The sequence below is a fragment of the Lynx canadensis genome, chromosome A3, assembly GCF_007474595.2.
Source record: "Lynx canadensis isolate LIC74 chromosome A3, mLynCan4.pri.v2, whole genome shotgun sequence".
Taxonomy (NCBI): Eukaryota; Metazoa; Chordata; class Mammalia; order Carnivora; family Felidae; genus Lynx; species Lynx canadensis.
This window is the reverse complement of record NC_044305.1, coordinates 12207148-12226370: the sequence shown is the minus strand read 5'-3', so window position 1 is coordinate 12226370 and position 19223 is coordinate 12207148. Positions and strand designations below refer to the sequence as shown.

At 43.4% G+C, this 19223-nt stretch overlaps 1 protein-coding gene across 2 annotated transcripts in view; it reads left to right on the top strand.

Annotated features, from left to right (window-relative positions):
- CSE1L (chromosome segregation 1 like) overlaps positions 1–12180 on the top strand; it is a 47804-nt gene extending 35624 nt beyond the window's left edge. For both annotated transcript variants that reach the window (XM_030309439.2, XM_030309440.1), the window contains exons 15-25: positions 327–463; positions 1596–1699; positions 3349–3446; positions 5597–5747; positions 6115–6323; positions 6701–6798; positions 6900–6985; positions 7362–7443; positions 8763–8909; positions 9973–10204; positions 11586–12180. In XM_030309439.2, coding sequence (XP_030165299.1) covers positions 327–463; positions 1596–1699; positions 3349–3446; positions 5597–5747; positions 6115–6323; positions 6701–6798; positions 6900–6985; positions 7362–7443; positions 8763–8909; positions 9973–10204; positions 11586–11675 — 1434 coding nt within the window. In that variant the 3' untranslated portion in view covers positions 11676–12180. The remainder of the gene's footprint in view (positions 1–326; positions 464–1595; positions 1700–3348; positions 3447–5596; positions 5748–6114; positions 6324–6700; positions 6799–6899; positions 6986–7361; positions 7444–8762; positions 8910–9972; positions 10205–11585) is intronic.
- The last annotated feature ends 7043 nt before the right edge of the window (positions 12181–19223 follow it).

Below are 19223 nucleotides of genomic sequence, written 5' to 3'. Positions count from 1 at the left end.
AAGTATAATTCTTAGTAGTAATGAAATTAGTGTGCTTATCCATATTGTTTTATGGTGTGCTTTATCCATATTATTTTATGGTGTGCTTCTTTTTTTATCTGTAAGATTTTAACCGTAGTTTAATGCTCAGAGAAGGAGAATAAGAAAAGTTAACATGAATTGAATCATTACATGGAGATAGAAGTTTTAATTTCTCAACCGTATCATCTCCCATTGTAACAGCTGAAAAAACACTTTCTAGAATCGTCAAGCCCTTCTATTCCAGTTGTCTTTTACTCTAAGGTAGCACCATTGAGTTAAAGCTTGCACGTTACTGTGTTTTTCAGGTACCGAAAGAGCATCTTTTAGTTTCCATTCCTCTCTTGATTAATCACCTTCAGGCTGAAAGCATTGTTGTCCATACTTACGCGGCACATGCACTTGAGAGGCTGTTTACTATGAGAGGACCTAACAACGCCACTCTGTAAGTATTTGATTCTAAGCAATTTTTATTTTTTCAGCTTGGGGTGGGAACTGTTCTGTGCTGTCAGAGATCTCTTTGACTATATTCATAATTTCATTAGTAGTTTGAAAAATGTGTACTTTTTCCTCATTTATTTATACTGTGTGTCAGTCTAGAAGGATGAAGCAGTATGCTACGAAGATACATAATGGCAAAAAGTTAAACAGGAAATCGGAGCAAAGGGAAATAACGGGGTAAGGTTACTAAAAGGAAATAGGTGTCAGAGGATCCTATACAGGAATTAAGGAAGCTCCTGAAATTTATGTGCTGTCTTCTGGCAAACCAAGGCAAAGAGAGGAACTTGGTCAGTTAAAATTTTCGGCGTCCTTGAGATTAAACTTAAAACAGTTCCTCAGAAGGCATCTCAGAAATGGGCCTTCATTAAGGGAGTGGTCTTAGCACCGTCACGCGACAGTGTTGTTTTTACCTGGTGTTTTTGTATTATTACTCATTGCGGAGATACGACATAGCTGAGTGAAAGAAAGCTACCTAGGCGGTAGTAGCTCTTCTGGCCTGATCCGAGGATAAATGTAGAGGGATGGACGGTCTGCAGATCTTTCAGGCCATTATCCACCAGTGTTATTTCTTGAAACTGAGCTTTGGGTGAGAGATGGAAAGCAATTCTAGGTTCTTTTCTTCATCAAGAACTTGAAGTACACATCTTCTCAGTGACCAATTAAGGGTTGAAAGGACATCCTCTGAGGTGAGTCAGACCAGTACCTGTCTTCAGGCCCGGAATTCATGCAGAAGTTATGAATCTGTTCCACCTCCGGGAAAAACAAATGACTGAGACCCTGAGAGTCTGAGTACTGTTCTCGACAGTGATGGATAGGAACCAAGGACGACCTGAATGGCTTTAGATGATGTCGGGTTTGCCTGGTTTTTGGTTTGTGTTTGATCACAGATGTGCCCTTTTTAGGGACTTAACATGAACACATGTAAACAGTTACTTTCCTAAGCTGTCAGCTGATTATCAGTGGTGGGAGATGGCTCACTCTTATGCCAAGAAGTGTGACTTAGTGGTTGCCAAGGGTATTCCAGAGTGACAAGCTCAAGAGTTGGCAGTGACTGAAAGCTGTTTTTTCATCTATAGCTTTACAGCCGCAGAAATCGCACCGTTTGTTGAGATTCTGCTAACAAACCTTTTCAAAGCTCTCACACTTCCTGGCTCTTCAGAAAATGAATATATTATGAAAGGTAGGCCGTTCCCCTGGTGTACAGACTATAAGAATCCCATCTCCAATTACAGGGGTAAATACTGAGTTGTACTTCAGGTTTCATAGTCAATGGACCAGATACTGTTGGCTATGAAGTCGGTAGGTTTAGATATCTTTACGTGGAAAATGTTTGGTTTACTATATATTAAAACAAGTGTTTTCAGAAAAAAAGTCTACCCTAGTTTGATGTAGATACTCCTCTTGTTAAAAAGTAGCAAACTCCCTTCTTCTTTACCTAGATTGAATTTGGGGGCAGAGCTCAGATCAGACATTTCTTGGTGGCATGCTAGGTTACATCTTTGCTGTGCAACCTGGATGCCCTTGAGAGACTCCACACAGATCTGCCTTCATAGAGCTACTGCTGAGGACACAGGCAGCTATAAACCATCTGCCCGGTGCTACATTAGGAGAGTGTCATGCGGACAGCTCTGACTTGAGGGGCAATTTCAGTCTTATTCACTGTCACGTTCCAAGAGCCTAGCTGTGTCTGACTCATAGATGTTTTTCAAACAAACTGTCCCTCGTGGCCAATCAGGGCCCCTGGCATGTGTTGTGTGTTTGTGTGTACACGTGTGTTTATGTATGTGGATAGGTGTGTATCCGTGTGTGTTTTCAGTATCGTTCTTTTCCCAACAGTGATGTGTGATTACTGTTGTTTAACGTCCATTTCTGTGAGGTTACCTGGCATGTGGTCCCATTACTGTGTTCCTGGACTATACAAGGAGCACCTGTATGTAATACCTTCTCAATGAATATTGTTGGATGAATGAGTGAACGGACTCTGCCAGCCCAGAGGAGGGGAACCGATCCATCCTCTAAGCCCCTTAAACTGAGCTCAGGAAAAGCTTTCTCTAGGAAGTGAGGGATAAGCAGTGGTTAGCTAGTTGGAGGTGAGTCTGCTTCAGGTAGGAGAAGCATCCACAAAGTTGAGGAGATGAGATGATGACTTTTTGTGCTCTCTTGCTTGGCATGTAGTAGTGGCTGTACTTAGTAAACATCTATTTTACTCATGCAGAAACAGTTATTTATATTTTAAGCTTAGTAATCTGTGCAAAATGTTTTTAGGCATTTATTAATGGGCTGTATTCTTGCAGTATGGAACCTCCATAGCTTTACATGTATTTTTAGATTTTTTTTAGGCTCCTAATCTCTCTTTTTGTGGGGAGATGGGCAGTGGCCTTTTCTCAGTTTTTGGTGGGCTGTGATGTGTCCATTAGGCTAGGGCTAAACATTTCCTGCCACTGATTTCTAAGTGAAAGACACTGGAAACTGCACTCCCTTCCAGCTACTGTCGTTCCTCCCTGCCCCCTCCCCCAGTCATTCTACCCTTTTTCCTGCTCTGTGTCTGCCTCTTTAGTCACTTACTACTTTTTCTTGTCCCTTTTTTAATTCTTTTAAGCCTTAGGCCTTCTGAAAGTAATATTTCCTAGCACACTAGATTTTGTTGTCAATCCCTGGCCTAATTTTAAGATGAAAGGAAAGTTAGATTATTTTGAAATATAGAGAGCTATCTGGGGGTTACTTAAGGGTCTTAAAGTTTTGGTTGATGAATCAGTGGACTTTTTTTCCTTAATCACGATTTTATTCTGAAGTTTAACTATTTACTTTTGCTGTTTTTATATTTTACAGCTATCATGAGAAGTTTTTCCCTCCTACAAGAAGCCATAATCCCCTACATCCCCACCCTCATCACTCAGCTTACACAGAAGCTATTAGCTGTTAGTAAGGTAACAAGATCAGTTTTAAAAGTGCAGTTGCTTTTTAACTTACGCTTCAAACTATTTGAGCCTCAGAATTCCCTGGCAATAGACTGGGCATAGGAAAAGTTCCCTGAATTCTTCCTGACCAACAATTAATACACATATGAGAAGTGTGGAGAGTCACTAGATTGGAGACCTAGCAGCATTCGCCTTTAAGTGCAGGCCCAGTAACTTGAAAATGTTTCATTTAATTTATTCTCACTTTAAAAGTAACGTTTCATTGAGGCGCCTGGGTGGCTCAGTCGGTTGAGCGTCCAACTTCGGTTCAGGTCATGATCTCATAGCTCGTGAGTTTGAGCCCCGTATTGGGCTCTGTGCTGACAGCTCAGAGCCTGGAGCCTGCTCCGGATTCTGTGTCTCCCTTTCTCTCTCTCTGCCCCTAACCACTCGCATTCTGTCTCTGTCTCTCTCAAAAATAAACATTTAAAAAAAAATTAAAAACAAAAAAGTAACGTTTTAGTAAATAAAATTGAAAAGGTAAGATGACTGATCTTAGATGGAGGAAAGCAGACTTTGTACCAAGTGGACACAGAGGCTCCTTACTTAGACTTCTGTAAAACGGTGCAGACCTTTGTGTCTGGTCTTCTTTATTCTTCTTTTTTTTCTTTTTTTAATTTTTAAAAAATGTTTATTTTTGAGAGAGACAGAGCATGAACAGGGGAGGGGCAGAGAGAGATGGAGACACAGAATCCGAAGCAGGCTCCAGGCTCTGAGCTGTCAGCACAGAGCCCCACGTGGGGCTCGAACTCACAGACTGCGAGATCATGACCTGAGCTGAAGTCTGGCACTTAATCAACTAAGCCACCCAGGCACCCCTGGTCCTCTTTATTCTTATTTCCCCCAAGTAAATTTCATTCCTTTGATTAAAAATTTTATAGATAATTTGATTCCTATTTGTTGACACTAAGTTTTAGAAAATAAAAGTCCTTTTAAGGCTGCCAAAACTCCTTTTTAGATGCCTGTTCCTAATTACTCTATGGAAAGGAGATAAATTCTTGGAACTGTTACAGGGACTTTGGAGAAGGATCATTTTCTCACTGGGTTCTGGGTAAGGGTGTTGGACTGCTTTGGGCCTTGGAGGATTAAGATAGAAGACACATTGGGGCCTCCCCCAACCATCTCCTGCGTTCATCTACTTTCTGTGGTAGCCTTTCGAGAAGGATTTCGTTTGAAGGAAAACAGGGTTATGTTCCTTTAAAAAACATTGAAAACCACTGATAGAAAGAATTGTCACTCAGGGATGCCTAGTCGCTCAATCGGTTAAGTGTCCGACTTCGGCTCAGGTCATGATCTTGCAGTCATGAGTTCGAGCCCCACGTCAGGCTCTGTACTGACAGCTCAGAGCCTGGAGTCTGCTTTGGATTCTGTGTCTCCCTCTCTCTCTGCCCCACCCTCGCTCGCTCACTCGCTCTCAAAAATAAGCGTCAAAAAAAAATTAAAAATAAAAAGGATTGTCACTCTGTAGATATAGACATTGAGGCCCATAGAAGTTAACGTTTGCCTGAGGCGTCCCACACAAGGCTAGTGGCATAGCCAGGACTTAACATGTCCCTGCTTGCTTCTTCCACCACTGTTTATAGTGACGGCTCTAGAGCACATGGGTTTTAGACAAGTTCCTTACAGCCCTGGGAGCTGATGCTTGTGTAGTAATCTGTGACTCAGAGGTATTTTTCATGGTGGATTTTGCCCATTAAAAAGAAAGGTGAGGTGGGGTGCTTAGGTGGCTCAGCCGGCTGAGCGTCCAACTTCAGCTCGAGTTATGACCTCGCGGTTTGCAAGTTCAAGCTCCTCGTCAGGCTGTGTGCTGACAGCTCAGAGCCTGGAGCTTTCTTCGGATTCTGTGTCTCCCTCTCTCTCTGCCCCTCCTGTGCTCGGTCTCTCTCCCTCTGTGTCTCAAATAAAAAATGTTTTTTTTAAATTCCGAGGAAAAAGGCAATATTTTCTGAATTTTAAAGTTAATTACAAAACTTCAGCATATATGCAGGCAAGTGTAATCAATGCTTTAATACTGATTTTTTTTTAAAAAGATGGCCTTTTACTGTGTTCTAGAAAGGGTAGGTGTGTTTTATTTTAGATATTTAATATAGTCAGTAATAAGCTTTCGTTTTTAATTTCAGAACCCAAGCAAACCTCACTTCAATCACTACATGTTTGAAGCAATATGTTTATCCATAAGAATAACTTGCAAAGCTAACCCTGCTGCTGTTGTAAATTTTGAGGAAGCTTTGTTTCTCGTGTTTACTGAAATTTTACAAAATGATGTTCAAGGTAAGTTAAAGGAAGTTACTTTCTTCATTACCGAATACAACTATTTTTTAAAAAAGATTTTTAATGTTTATTTTTGAAAGCGCAATCGGCAGGGGTAGAGTGGGCAGAGAGATAGGGAGACACAAAATTCAAAGCAGGCTCCAGGCTCTGAGCTGTAGGCAGAGCCCAATGGAGGGCTTGAACCCACAAACCATGAGATCATGACTTGAGCTGAAGTCGGATGCTCACCTGACTGAACCACCCAGGCGCCCCTGAATACAGCTATTAAAGGGGTTAATAGAATGCAGCCTGCCTAAGAGGTGTGTGCCTTTTGTATGGGAGCTATTGCTTTCGAATCTGACAGCTCTGTGTTTACTTTCATCAACAGAATTTATTCCATACGTCTTTCAAGTGATGTCTTTGCTTCTGGAAACACACAAAAATGACATCCCATCTTCCTATATGGCCTTATTTCCTCATCTCCTTCAGCCGGTGCTTTGGGAAAGAACAGGAAACATTCCTGCTCTAGTGAGGCTTCTCCAAGCATTCTTAGAACGCGGTTCCAACACCATAGCAAGTGCTGCGGCTGACAAAATTGTGAGTGAATTTATTTTGATGTAAGTTTCTGAGGTAGCTGAGAGAAACTGAGGATGGTAGATTTTTTTTTTTTACTTCCTGATTTAAAATAAATACAACAGTGAGGAAAGGAGTAGTAGAAAATATTAATGTAGATTTATTATTGTAATAAGGTATCCTTTAATTATCTCCATGCTGGAAAATAAAGAGTCCAGTAGGTTAATTTCAAGATCTTAACTTTAAGGGCTTATTGCGATGGGATATTCAGAAGTAAGAACGGAAGCAAAAACAGATTTTTCTAGCATGCACCCTTTTCCAAGACATCACCTATTTAATGTAACTTTTGGAACAATTAATCCTTGTCTCTTTAACTGATTATTTGATTTAATTTGTTGTAGCCTGGGTTATTAGGTGTGTTCCAGAAGCTAATTGCATCCAAAGCCAATGACCACCAAGGTTTTTATCTTCTAAACAGTATAATAGAGCACATGCCTCCGTGAGTATGAGCATAAAACGTCACTGTAGGATTATTCAAGGACTGTTAGGTGCTGAGAAGATGCTGAATTGATACATTGTTTCTTTTATTCAATTCTTCAGTGAGTCGGTTGATCAGTATAGGAAGCAGATCTTCATTCTCCTGTTCCAAAGACTTCAGAATTCCAAAACAACAAAGTTTATCAAGAGTAAGTAAAATCATTTGGCTATTCCTACACAAATAATGAAGGAAAGTAGCTAAAACTCCTAGACTTTCTGGTTACATATAAACGTTTTATCAAGTTATAAGCTGTCTATATACAATATTTTAAGATGTTTGTATTCTCCAAACACTAAATCACTTTCAAATATATTGTGTTCCAAAGGTTAGTTTCTAAAGTTAGGTATCAAAACATTTTTTGTCTGTACTGTATATTAAATTGTATAATAAAGGCAAGTACTGATGCCACAGTTAGCCATTGGTTTTGATGATTAGGAATATTTCACTTGGAGGACTTCAGTGGTGAATTGCTTGTTCAGCACAGTGAGGCCTCTGTACTGATACTCTGTATCTCTTTTCAACAGGCTTCTTAGTCTTTATTAATTTGTACTGCATAAAGTATGGGGCGTTGGCACTGCAAGAAATATTTGATGGTATACAACCAAAGTAAGTTTGTTTTTATTATTTATTACAATTTATACAATTAAAATTTCTTTAAAGTTTATTTTGGAGAGAGCATGTGCACGAGTGGGGAAAGGGCAGAGAGAGAATCCCAAGCAGGCTCTGTGCTATCAATAAGGAGCCCATTGCGGGGCTCTGTCCCACAAACCAACAGACTGAGCCACCCAGGTGCCCCTATAATTTATTTATTAAAGCAAAAAAATGGATCTTTTTTAGCACAAATCAGTATTTCTATTTTATGCATGGTTTTATAGTTCTTGGTGGAGTTATAGTATCTTTGTGGTTTTCAAAATATTCTTAGGACTGTTGAGTGGCAAGGAAAACCCCTGCAAAACATTTTTCTCCCCCATCTCTGCAAGCCAGTGTTCTGTGTTATTGATGGCCAGGGTTGTCTCCAGGAGCTTGCTTTTCAGTTAGTGTAGAGACAGAGTATAGTTTGGTAGTATTTCCCATTTAATAAGGAAAGGAAGGATAGAAAGAAATGAAAGAGAACAATTTGGAGAAAATGTTCAAGGTAGCTCCTTGTATTGGTATTATATCCCCAGAATTCCAGATTGCCTAAAATGTCATGCCAGAAAATATGCTTTCCAGCAGTAGAGGTTTGTGAGGAAATCCGTTTCATGAACTGCTAGTGGGTGCCTACACTGCTTTGATCTTGCTATAGAGGAAAACCTATGCACACTTTTATTTTATCTAGAGCTAAAATTTCCAGTATCCTTGATAACCCACTATTTCCACTTCAGATACTTGTGGTAGAGTATACACTGAGGATTTTGCATCATTTAGTACCATGAAAAACTTTACTTTCAGATGTCTGCAAGAACATATTAGAATTGTTGGCCAAATCATTGTTTTAATGTATCTGTCAACTTTCACATGATTACAGGTGTGTAAACATAGAAGGTTGGGAAGTTTATAATCCAGAAATGTTAAAAGTAGTTACTGCTGGATAGCGGGGTGATGGGTAATTCATTTTCTTCCTTCCTTTGCTTTTCTGTTTTCTAATTTTTCAGAATTTCTTTTTTTTTTTTTTTTTTTTAAAGCATATGAGACAAAGAAAAGTGGCCATGAAGATTCTCCTTGAGCACAGTTGTTGTTAGTATTTCACAGAAGTTGTTGGTGGCACTTGGCCACAGAGTCGAGGCCTGAGGTTTTATTGTTGTTTTGTCATCTCAAGGACTCTGCCATTCAGTTGACCAACTTGTTATTTTGGATTCTCTTATATTCCTAAGGAGTCAGTGTAAATAACATTAAGAATTTCACAGTATTATAATGATAGTCTAATGTAAAATTTGTTTTAATAGAATGTTTGGAATGGTTTTGGAAAAAATCATTATTCCTGAAATTCAAAAAGTCTCTGGAAATGTTGAGAAAAAGATTTGTGCAGTTGGAATAACCAAATTACTAACGGAATGTCCCCCAATGATGGACACAGAGTATACCAAGCTATGGTAAGTAAAGTTGTTAGAAATTACAGCTTCCTTTCCTTATGACTACAAATTCAAATAAGCTTATTTTCTTGAGGGCTGAGAATTGGATTCTGATCTCGGGTTCTCCACTAGCAACCATCAGATCCAAGACAGGACATGTGGGTACTTCTGGGCCTAGAAGGAACTTTGAATTTTTTTTTTTAAATGTTTGGGAGCGAGAGAGAGGGCAAGCAAGCTGGGGAAGGGGTAGAGACAGTGGGGAAGAGAACCCCCCCCCCGACCCTCCCCCCGCCAATAGTCTCCACACTGCCAGTACAGAGCCTGACATGGGGCTCAATCCCACAAACCATGAGATCATGACCTGAGGCAAGATCAAGAACCAGACGCTCAACTGACAGCCACCTCGGCACCCCTGGGCCTAGAAACCTCTTGTTGCTGCTTCCTTAACTTTACTAGAGGAGGGTTCATGTGTCCCTTTGAGAATCTGGTGAAAGTCCCTGGTCTGCATGATATCTAGAACTGTTCATGACACCCAACCAAACTGGCTTAAATCTTTAAAAGGAGATATTGGAGCACGTGGGTGGCTCAGTCAGTCAAGCAACCGACTTCGGCTCAGGTCATGATCTTGCAGTTGGTGGGTTCGAGCCCTGCGTCAGGCTGTGTGCTATTAGCTGGAGCCTGCTTTAGATCCTGTTTCCCTCTCTTTCTGCCTTTCCCTTGCTTACACTCTCTCTCCCTCTCAAAAATAAACAAACATTGAAAACAATTTTCTTTTTAAGGAGAAATTGAATAGGCTACGAGAAGACATAGCATGCTTGTGCTTGTTGGTGTCTGGTATTCCTGGCTTTTCTTGACCTCTTGCATCTCCTTTCCGCATTTGGGGCTCACTTAGGCTGCCTCTTCCAGAAAGGGATCTGATGATTTGGGGCTTTTTTTTTTTTCTTCTTCCATTTCAAAGCTACCTTACTGTTCTTTTCTTTAGACTGTGGGTCTAATTTTGCATCTCTGAAGAATTGCTGTTTAAGCAAATACTTCTGAAGATGTAAACAATAATTTTTCATCTGTTTGCTTTCTTCAAATTCAGGACTCCTTTATTACAATCCCTGATTGGCCTTTTTGAGTTACCTGAAGATGATACCATTCCTGATGAAGAGCATTTTATTGACATAGAAGATACACCAGGGTATCAGACCGCCTTCTCACAACTGGCATTTGCCGGGAAAAAAGAGCACGATCCTGTAGGTCAGATGGTCAATAACCCCAAAATTCACCTGGCACAGTCACTTCACAAGTTGTCTACCGCCTGTCCAGGAAGGGTAAGTGACTGCTGTCACAGAACTCTAAGTCGTGGAGAGTTTTTTGGGAAGCCAAGAAGGTAGCAGTTACTCTGGCGCATGTCTTCACTGGTCAGCGTGATCAAACATCCCACTGAATTATAGTTAGGCCTTAATTTTCTGTAGTAAAATAATGTGCTAGAAATAGATTTTATGCAAATAATTTTCTTAAAGTTTTAGTTAAGTAATCTCTATATCTGACCTGAGCTTCAACTCAAGACCCCGAGGTCAAGGGCCACATGTTCTTCTGACTGAGCCAGCCAGGGGCCCTAAAACTCTTTGGATAGAAAAATGTGTATTTCCCAGATTAAAATAATCTTTTATTGCAGGCATATATACACGCGCACACACACACACGTATATGTATATATAAATGGTTTTTTGGGTTTTTTTAGCCACAACATACTCAAAAATTAAAGAATGGATCATGGAGTAAACCTAATAATGGCTGTAGAGTTGCATTAGCTAGCACCTTTTACCCAATCTTCTAGATTATCTGATAAAATTTTTGTTTTCCATTGTGTTATGGAAAACTTCACACACACAGAAAAACAAATAACAGCATAACAAACCATCATGTGCTGACCTTTAGAAATGATCAGCATCCTGCCAATCATGTTGCATTTGTTTCTCTTTGGGCAACATGTCATTTAACCCACATGTACTTTAGAAAAAGTCCTTGTTGGGGGCGCCTGCGTGGCTCAGTCGGTTAAGCGTCCGACTTCGGCTCAGGTCATGATCTCGCGGTCCGGGAGTTCGAGCCCCGCGTCGGGCTCTGTGCTGACGGCTCAGAGCCTGGAGCCTGTTTCAGATTCTGTGTCTCCCTCTCTCCCCCGTTCATGCTCGGTCTCTGTCTCAAAAATAAATAAACGTTAAAAAAAAAAGTCCTTGTTGGTCCGTGATGCATATATAGTTTTTAATATCACAGTACCTCTACCACACTGAACAGCAGCAATTCCTTGTGGATCTGCTTTTGAGACCTGTCCAGTTTTTTTTTTTTTTTTTTTTTTTTTTTTTTTTTTTTTTGAGAGCGAGGGAAAGAATGAGCTGGGGGGAGGTGGGGGCAGAGAGAGACACACAATTCGAAGCAGGCTCCAAGCTGTCAGCACAGAGCCTGACACCAGGCTCAAACACACAAAACATGAAATCATGACCTGAGCCAAAGTCAGACGCTTAACCAACTGAGCCACCCAGGCGTCCCGAGACCTGTCCAACTTTGAAGGCATAAAGCAGTTGATCTCCTTATAAATCCCAGTAAGAGCCCTTGGTGACGGACTGTGGTGGTTCTCCCATAGAAGACAGGGCTTGTGTTGGTTTGTTAGGCTCTCCAACAACTAGCATGTGTGTTTTCCATCTCTGGTAGGTTCCATCAATGGTGAGCACCAGCCTCAATGCAGAAGCGCTCCAGTATCTCCAAGGATACCTTCAGGCGGCCAGCGTGACACTGCTTTGAACTGCATTTTCCAAATTGGCTAAGCCTGGGAACGTTTCGTAGACGTCAGAGTACAGCTGCATTTAAGCAAGTTTTCCTTTTGAACTTGTCACAAATTCCATCTTGTAATGAATATTAAATGTTGCTTTAAGCTGAACCCTGAGCAAATTAGGTGGTTTGTATGATCCTAAATGTAAGTGGCTGACTTTTCCAGTTTGCAGCTTCAAGGGACAGGTATTAATAAGTTCAGTACATGATCATGATGAGCATCTGCATTGTTGGGAGAACTTTAAAATTGTGACGGACACTGAGCGTGGAGACTTCTTTCTGTTACTAAATCCTTTGGTTTTGAGGCATCGCTGTTTGTGTTTCTCTCATCCTTTGTATTTTTGTCTGTTTCCTTAAGCTTTTATTGGAAATGTAAGTGAAGAATCACTGGTGTAACTTGCCAAGAAATGCACATTTCAAGTTTGAAATCTGTAATCAGCAATAAAAAAAAGCCCCCTCAAATATGTATCCAAGAACATCTTAAGGACAGGTTTTTGGTGCTGATAACTTAATAATGAAGAATTTAACTCAAATTCAAACTCAGATTAGTTCTTCCTTACCTGGGAAAAGGGAACATTAATACAGATTTGGAGCTTATCTATTAGAACTTTTCTGGACCTGTTCCCAGGCGGCAGCATGAACTCTAGGCAGATGGTTTCCTCTGGATGGGAGAGAAATGCTTTGCCTGGCTTCACGAGGCTGTCCCATACTCTAGACAGTGTAGGAGTCTGCTCTTACTCAAAGCATGTCGTCTTTGCAGATTGGAGGTTACTTAGAACTTTTCAAACCACAGCATCTTAGAACCTGAGGTCGAGGTGAGTCACAGGAATGGGTATATGCTAGCAAACAAGGCTGCCTGGGCAAGTTCCGTGACCATTCGTTTTTAGGAAGTAAGCAGACTATCTCATCTGAGAGGCACAGTTTATTTATGCTGGAATTGTTGTCCATGTAGTGCAGATTAAACTAGAATCTCATTCTTCACAGATCACTGATTTCTTTTAAAATTCAGGTACCTGGGGGCGCCTGGGTGGCGCAGTCGGTTAAGCGACCGACTTCAGCCAGGTCACGATCTCGCGGTGCGGGAGTTCGAGCCCCGCGTCGGGCTCTGGGCTGATGGCTCAGAGCCTGGAGCCTGTTTCCCATTCTGTGTCTCCCTCTCTCTCTGCCCCTCCCCCATTCATGCTCTGTCTCTGTCCCAAAAATAAACGTTGAAAAAAAAGAAAATTTAAAATTCAGGTACCTGACTTGAATCCTTTTTCTTCACGTTGTTTTTGTCGTGTTGCTTGAGAAATTGTCCAGCTTAATTGAAGTGTTCCTGTCCCAATCTAATCACTTTTGTTTTGACATAGTGACAGGGCATTAAATTATATTACTATGTAAGTGGTCATCGGCGGAAGGATATTGAGATAGTATTGGGATCTACTTTTAAACTACACAGTCTGGAGTGGAAAACAGTCGGTGGCGATGGTTATGTTTGCTGCTTACGTAAGCTCCAAGAGCGCCTTTTTGGCTCTTTGTGGTGAGGCTGTCGTGGAATAGTACATACTGCTGCAGCCAGGGCTCACTACAGCATCTTAAACTTGGAGGACTGATCAGGTTGTGAACTGTTTCCTTTTAAGATCATTTCTGAACAGGAAGACTGGTACTTACTTTCTTTTAGTCTGGCATGAGTTGTTAATTCTGTTGAGGTTTCTTATTCCATCATCTGAGGGTTTATTTAGCTTTTAAAGATTTTTGAAATGATTTGTCATGAGTTTCTGACAGGCCTTAGTGACTTCCTCAGTGGTGAAGCATATTCTTTGTGGTTTTAAAGAGTTGGGTTCGTACTTTGAAATAGGGCCAATCTGGTTTGAATTACTCTGCCACGGACTTGTGTGACTTTGAGCAAATTACTCAGTCTTCTGAAAAACAGTAATAAACACTTTCAGGATGGTGCGGAGACATAACGACGTACTCAAAGAGGAGAACATATATAGAGTAAGTACTAATAAATAGAAGCTGCTACTTAATTTTTCATGGTGGGGTTGAGGACCAGCAGGGGGCCTAGCTGGGAGGAAGTGTTTGTTACTGAGCAGTGCAGAGCACTGCCCTATCTTACCAGTACTCTAGGAGCTCTGGGGTGTGGGAAGACTTTCCAGAAAGGTCCTGGCCTAGGTAAGGCGTGCACTCTGACCAGGGTAGTTTGAGACATGGGGGAAATGTAGCTAAATTGCAGAGTTCCTCATGAGAGTCTCCTGCTGGGCCCATGGATTCCTTTATGCACATCTTCCCTTTTAACAACCTGATTTTTAAAAATGTATATAAAGATCCTTCATATTCCTGCCTTTAAATATTCTGCCCACCCCCCAAAGTTGAGATAATTTATAATTTTATATGCTTTTTGAAAAACTGAAAACTACTGTTGGAAATGATAGACTCTTGAACTGAGTGTTTCTTATACATCAGTCTTTATATCTCTGTTTCCTAACAGTGCGAACAGGGCCAATTTTTGAGCACACCTCCAACTCACACTGGGCATTTTTCCTTTGTTGCTATTTTGATGGGTGAAAATGCGATCTCATTTTTCCACTTGTGCAGCATAACCAGTTTGGCTTTAATGAAACTGACGTGCATGTGAGGTTAACTGAGGACAAGTCTCCACGTTCCACTCCTGGAGACAACCGCTTTCGGCCTGCGCTGCCTGTAGCTCCTAGTTCCTCCTCCTCCTCCTGACACATCAGCCTTCAGCATCTGTTACCTCCCTGCTGTGGAAAGTAAGACTCCAGCTGACCCCTCTTCTACCCTCCTGGGGTCTTTTTGGGTGTTTTTAGTGATGCCATTCTTTGATTCTTTTTATCTTCAAAACTTGGGCTAGTGTCTCTTGACACCTCAGCATCGACGAAAGGTGTCTCTCGTGTGTCTGCTGTCCCTTCGCTTTCATGCTGTCACAGGAGGGGCGCTTCACTCTGTGCAGTATCTGTAGGTCTCTTTTGAAAGGGAGAGAGTGATGAACAGTACTTGTTGGCGGCAGAGAGAGAGCTGAGTCCCAGGCCTGGCAGCGTGTCAAGGCTGCATTTCCTCTTCCCTGGGCCCAGGGTCTTGACTTTTGCATTCTTTAAAAGAGAACATTCTTAGAATCAAGGTCAAATGGACTGCTTTTTTTGTCATACTCCCGTCACTTGCTGAAAGCCAAGTCCCATGTTAGCTTATATTATATTTGGATCCTGGCTTTTTTCTCATTCTGTGTGTCACATGGCATCTCTTTAACTCTTCCCCAAGGTGCTCTTTTTGCAGCTCACTGGCTCTCACGGGCCGTTGCGGCTCTCCAGATCGCTACGGCTCCCTGTCAAGCCTCCCACTACCAGTGTTCCATGGAAACTTTTGAGAACTGGATGTGAGTCTTTGGTTGAAAATCTGAGAGGTCTGTGATCCTTATTCCTGAGAGGTGGAGGAAGCTACCAGGTCACACAGCTGGATGGGAATGGGACCAGGAGTTACACCCGGGCAGCATAGGGCTTGGCACAAGTCAGAAATAGGAAATCGGTTAATAAGGGCATGATCATGAGGTACTCTGCTGATAACTTCTTAAGTATACATGTTTTTTCATTTATTTTTGAGAGAACATGAGCAGGGGAGGGGCAGGCAGAGAGAGAGAGGGAGACACAGAATGCGAAGCAGGCTCCAAGCTGTCAGTGTAGATAGAGCCCGACCTCACAAGCCCTGAAATCGTGACCTGAGCTGAAGTTGGACGCTTAACCGACTGAGCCACCCAGATACTCCTTAAAAGTATAAATACTAGGATTGTTTTTGGTTGTTGGATGTGCCCTTTTGTTCCTGTTGGGAGAGACGTGGTAGCCCTGATGTGTGACCACAAGGCAGGACTTACCCTTGGGTCCACCCTGGGGTATTCTTAGGACTGCTCTTTTGTAGGGCAAAGGAGCTTCATGGATCAGTTGGAAATAACTCCAGGTAGTTTCTAGTGGATTCTCTAAAAGAGCTAAGAAGGTCTGGCTACAGATACACAGGAACACCTGCCCATGGGTGGGCAACTCCCCTTACCACCTACCCTTCTGGACTGGGGTTGCTGCGCGATATGTGGAGAAGGCAGTCAGGAGCTGTATGAAGTCATTTACCTATTTCTGGGTTTCCTCCCTTCTCTGTTAAGAGGATATAAACAGAAAACGTGGCATCGTGAAAGCACCGTCCAGGTGAAGAGTAAGCCACAAAAGGCAGGTCAGGGAAAAGTTTCTCAGATGTGTCACAAAGCTAGGTGGGAAACGTTAGGAGAAAAGCAGCTTACTGCATCGGAACAGGGTCCCATCTCCTTGCAGGGAATTAGAGTAGTCCCCTTGAGTCTAGAGGAGAAAATGATTACTGCTCCCAGGTGCCTGGGTTCCTGTAGCAAACCTCAGCTAAGCAGATGTCCCGATCTGTCTCCCAAGAAAGTCTACAGGACAACAGGAAGTAGAGCCTGGCACCTGTCGGGGCCTCCCACTCACAGAGCAGGCTTAAGTGTCCTACGAAAGCTGGACAGGCTCTTCTGTTGGGCAGAAAGAGGGAAGAAGCCGCAGTCATGGGCCTGCTGAGCATCTTGGTCCGTCAGGGAAGCTACAAAACCCTCACAGGGAGAAGCAGGGCGAGGACAACAAACGAGCCAACTGCCACGGGTGACGCATTCCAAACCCCACACCATGTGACCACCTGACGATTGGCTCTGACCCTCCTGCCACAAGCCACCGATCCAGTCCTTGCCAGTGTCCTGAAGGAAACTCCCTTTAGTCCCAAGGACAGACTGGCTCTGAACTTCAACAGCAGTCTCCAGAGCCAGGGGAGATACGTCTGAAATCGTGTGGCCAGAGGTGTCCTCCATTTAACTCAAAGGCAGCACTTCTCCACGTGAGTAGAAGGGGTCGTGGTGCAGTCAGAAGGAACATCTGTGACTTACGGTTATACGTGCTGTATTAGGAGCAAATCACTAGCAGTATTAATTGCTTAGGATGGTGCTTCTCAAAGTACCACAGCATCACCTAGGACCTCATTAGAAATAAATGTTGAGTCCTAGACCTCCTGCACCAGAAACTAAGTTGGTGAACACTGATTCAGGATAAAGCCAAGTACAAGTGAATCCATCAGGAAGACACACAGACATGGTAAAAGCTGTGCATGCTGTCTGGAGCTCCAGGGCCTGAAAAGTAAGAAGGGATCGTATTTAAAGATGTGCAATTAATGAACACCTTTAGTTTGGAGCAAAGGCAGGCAGAGGGTAAGTAGGCCCCGTTAGCGGACCTCTTCCAAAAAGTCACCCACTCCCCACGGTTACAGAGGAGACAGACATAAATTCTCGCTCCTGTGGAGTGTGTCACTGTACTTTTTCTTGAGAGACTTGCAGTGGACGAGGGCCTGCATCCTAGCGGGACGACCGTGAGAGCTGGACAGAACAGAATGAACAAGAGTAAGACTCAGCATTTCCAGCAAGGAAGTGGGCAAATTCCTCTCCACCCACTGCCCTGAGTGGTGGGACCATGAAGACAAACCAGGAGCAACGGCTTCCTCTGGGCCGTAAGAACAACAGAAGGGTGTTTACAAAGTACTTCCGGCACCAGGCGCTCTGAGAAGCTACTTACGTGTATTGTCTTAAGTGCACAAGAGAAGCGGTTTTCTAATTTAGAGAGAGAAACTGAGGCACAGAGAGGTGAAATAAATTGAGGTCTCAGCAAAGGGGGACGAGTCGGGATTGACCCGCTGGCCAGTACCCGTGCTTGTTAGCAGCTCACACTGCCGTCTAGGTCAGCACACTGCCTCCCCTTCCAAGAAGGCCTCCAACCAGCTCCTCTGCCAAACGTTAGGTATTCGTCCACCTACGTTATAGCACCTTGGTCCTTCAGGAGGTGATCTCTTCACAGCACAGAAGCCTTGTCCACATGGGAGTCTACCCTCTACCGTGCTGCTCCCTCACGCAGGCCCTCTGGAAAATGTTACATGGCCAAGGAGAGCAGTGACAAAGGTTGGGCCACGTCTGGGGCCACTCAGACCTTGGGGCTTTCAGAGAACAGACTTGCCAACAAATCCTCCAGGCCCAGACTCCCCAAGATCAGCCGTTCAACATGGCCTAAAATGCCGGCACTGGTGGTACAGTGATGAGCACAGCCGCCGTCCCACACGGCCAGAAACCAACTCGTCCCCCTCCCCCAGGCTAGGGAAGGCCCGCACATTTCTGGTTCCTTAGGTGGAGGAGTCTGACTCCCCCTTCCACGTTTGCATCGCTTTTGTCCATGAAAGAGCCAACCAGACGGGAGCATAACATCGGCCCAGAGGAGAGCTTCCAGGCCTGCCCTTCCACGCTGTCTGCACAGGTCTCCCCCATCTAACCATCTGCCCGATGAACACGGGCGTGCAATACACAGGACACACACCGGCCACGGACCCCCAGCGGGTATTTGGACTGAACAACAAAAGCCCAAGGGGCTTCCGAATCCTAGAGAAACTCCGGCCAGTTCTTGGGGAGGCCTTTTTGGCAACCAGAGAAAATACACGATTTAAAAAGCAAGATATAGAGGTGCCTGGGTGGCTCAGTCAGTAAAGCATCTGCCTCTTGGTTCAGGCCCATGTCATGATCTCACAGTTCGTGGGTTCAAACCCCATGCCAAGCTCTGTGCTGACAGTGCAGAGCCTGCTGGGGATTCTTTCTCTGCCCCTCCCCTGTTCATTCTCTCAAAATACATAAACTTTAAAAAATCTTATACAAAAATCAACGAGTAAAAGGCAGAGTCTGAATAATGACAGTAAGGATTTGGGTCACTCCAGAGTGGGACCGAGTGCTCCTCCATCTACCCCCACTCCGTAATGTCAAAGGTCAGGGAGACTCTGCTGCTTCTGAGGCCAAAGGAAGCTGGGGTGACTGTGACGAGCTGAGGCTGACCCAGAGCCCGCAGGTTCCCGTGGGGCGGGTGGATGGCATATCGGAGCCTGTCTGCTCTGGCCCTGCTCAGCTTTGTAACAGCACCATTTTGTGTGCTCTGCATGTCTGATCGTGAAAAGAACCACATGCAAAAAGGGATGGAAAAAATGGTAACATGGAGGATTTGGGGATAACTTCCAAATTTTTCAGTTGTCCTTGCAAGCCTAGTGGGTAGGTCTGTCGAAACAGGTTTTGATGAATATTTGTGGAACAATCTACAAAGGAATAGAGAGAAAGGAGAAACACAGAATGTGGAGCAGGCTCCAGGCTCTGAGCTGTCAGCACAGAGCCCGACGTGGGACTCAAACTCAGGTCGCAAAATCCTGACCTGATCCAAAGTTGGAAACTTAACTGACTCAGCCACCCAGGCACCTCAAAAGATTGTATTTTTAGGTAGTAATCTTTATACCCAACATGGGGCTCGAACTCATGGCCTGGAGATCAAGAGTCACACACTGAGCCTGCCAGGTGTCCCCAAAGGAAATATTTTTATACATTTTTTAAGTATTTATGTTGAGAGTGCAAGTTGGGGAGGGACCGAGAGAGAAAGAATCCCAAGCAGGCTCTGCGCTGTCAGGGCAGGG